The sequence below is a fragment of the Pollachius pollachius genome (genome assembly GCF_949987615.1).
Source record: "Pollachius pollachius genome assembly, chromosome: 12".
Classification (NCBI taxonomy): Eukaryota; Metazoa; Chordata; class Actinopteri; order Gadiformes; family Gadidae; genus Pollachius; species Pollachius pollachius.
Genome location: NC_136945.1, coordinates 14,780,803 through 14,783,302, shown reverse-complemented (window position 1 = coordinate 14,783,302; position 2,500 = coordinate 14,780,803). Strand labels below are relative to the sequence as shown.

At 48.8% G+C, this 2,500-nt stretch overlaps 1 protein-coding gene across 1 annotated transcript in view; it reads left to right on the top strand.

The window, feature by feature from the left end:
- Positions 1 to 617: 617 nt before the first annotated feature.
- Positions 618 to 2,500, top strand: part of matn4 (matrilin 4) — a gene marked incomplete at both ends in the record, with an annotated part of 10,148 nt that continues 8,265 nt past the window's right edge. The window contains 4 exons of the mRNA XM_079748145.1: positions 618 to 684; positions 1,375 to 1,550; positions 1,817 to 1,975; positions 2,379 to 2,500. The exon at positions 2,379 to 2,500 is cut by the window's right edge and continues 110 nt beyond it. Coding sequence (XP_079604271.1) covers positions 618 to 684; positions 1,375 to 1,550; positions 1,817 to 1,975; positions 2,379 to 2,500 — 524 coding nt within the window. The remainder of the gene's footprint in view (positions 685 to 1,374; positions 1,551 to 1,816; positions 1,976 to 2,378) is intronic.

Sequence of the window (2,500 nt, the reverse complement as noted above, 5' to 3'; positions counted from 1 at the left end):
CGGTTCTTCACCAGACGCGACTAGACACCCAGACAACTGAGATCTATCACTAGTGAGGGGGAAAGGCATGTGCATGATCAGGATCATATTTTATTGTAGCGTGTGTGTGTGTGTGTGACAGGGAGACAGAGAGACAGAAAGACAGAGCGAGAGAATTAATATGGGAGCTGTTGCAGAATTGTTTTAGAATGCAGGATACTGAGTCAAAGATACCGCTCCCTCAGGACCCGGCATGAGGGACACCTTTCATATTGCCTGCCTGAAAACACACACAGACACACATACACACACACACACACACACGCACGCACTCAACACACAGCTCATCCAAACATCTTGAGACACTCAAAGCAAGGTTGTGTCTTTATGGCGTTGTGTTTTTTGACATGTCAGACCACACACTCACAAACACAAACACACAGACACACACACAGACACACACACACACAAACATCAAACACACACACTGTAACCATGTGTGTGGTTTGTGGACACACTGTAAAGAGTTACTTTAGTAGATTGTCGAAACTTCCTCTTTCTCTCCTCCTCCCTTTCCTCCTCCCGCTCTCCTCTTCCTCTCTTCCATCGTCTTTCAGATCATCCCAAAGAAGAGGAAGATGACACGTCTCTGTGTGTCCATCCTTCTCTCCCTGATCGCCCTCACCAATGCCAGGCCAAAAACAGGTAAAAGAGAGTGGGGGGGAAGGAGTTGTCAGAAAGAGTGAGAGCGATAGAAAGAGAGAGCAAGAGAGAGGATGCAGGGAGGGGAGTGGGTGAGAGAGAGAGCAAGATCGATGTAGAGTGAGATAAGGGGGCAGTGTATAAATATGTTGCTGTAGTGTTGTTTGATGTGTGTCCCTGGGCAGCAGAGGAACACCGGGGCTATCTGCAGGAACAGCTGCAGTGTTCCCAGAGCTGGGGTGGACTCACTGATATCCTGCTCAGTGCACAGTAGCTGCTTCAGTCACAGAGGAAGCAAGAGTTGAAAAAGCCCAACTCTGCGTAGACACCACACTCACACACACTCTGTCTCAGGCCCCTGCCTTTAACACAAGATGAGTTGAGGCAGGATGAGAAAACTCAGTTAACTTATGGTTAGTTGAGGTGAGTTGAGATGAGCAGGATGAGGTTGTGTCATACGATGAAATAAGATTAGACGAGGAGAAATTAGTTCAGCTAGAATGAACGGGATAAACGGACGATATCTAATATTACTAAATTGTAATGAAATGCTTGGGGCATAAGATAGGTAAAATGCAGACAACGAATTTCCCCATGAGGATAATAAAATAAATAATATTAAAAATAGAACTACATATTGTGCCCGTATCTTTAACACTTTTAATTCCGTGGTGTGTGTATGTGCGTGCACAGCTCCAGAGCAGAAGTGTAAGTCCGGCCCGGTGGACCTGGTCTTCATCATCGACAGCTCTCGCAGCGTTCGTCCTCATGAGTTTGAGACCATGAGGAAGTTCATGATCGACATCCTGGACACGCTGGACATCGGGGCCAACGCCACACGGGTCGGGGTCATCCAGTACTCCAGCCAGGTGGGTCTCCGACAGCCTGGGTTTCCTCTCAAGGTTTCTCCCCTCTGGGGTTGAGGAGTTTTTCCTGGTCCTTTTAGAGGGGTAAGCATTGGGGGGGGGGGGGGGGGGCGTTGAATAATGTGGCATGGGAAGCCATTTGAGACTGGAACTGTGATCTTTGAGAGCTTTGGCCATAGCTCTGAGATGAGTTGAGCTCTGACACTGAAACAGACACTCAACAGCGTGCTCCTATTAGAAACCTCTAATCAGACGTTTTTCTCTTGCAGGTCCTCAATGAGTTCTCCCTGAAGACCCACTTCAAGACGGAGGCCATGGTGAAGGGCATCAACGAGATCATTCCTCTGGCCCAGGGCACCATGACCGGCCTGGCCATCAAGTACACCATGAATGTAGCCTTCACCCCTGAGGCAGGGGACCGGCCCAAGGTACCTTATCATGACAACTGACAACTGAGTGAACAATGGCATGGACAGTAGCGTGTACCACAACATGTAGGGTCGCATTTTACAAATTGTTCCTTTTAGAAAATAGGTTGTGCAGCACTTTGTATGCTTTGATTGTTCCGGCCTATTTACTTTTGTTATATCACCAACAGTGATGGTACTGGTTGGATTGTTATGCCTGCTGGCTATTTCAGAAACAATTTTTCCTTTTGTTTACAGAAAATATAGTCCATAATAAGCAATTATTGACACATACATAATATTTGTGGTGAAATCTGCAAGTGCAAGTCCAAGTCCTTTCAGGAGGGGCTTGGGTCTGGTCCCGGGTGGGTCCTACCAAAGGAGCCCCAGTGCCTCCCAGTACCCCAGTGGTTTTGCTCCCCAGGTGCCCAACGTGGCGGTGATCGTGACGGACGGACGGCCCCAGGACCGCGTGGCGGAGGTGGCCGCCGAGGCTCGGGAGAAGGGCATTGAGATCTACGCTGTGGGCGTGGCCAGGGCAGACAT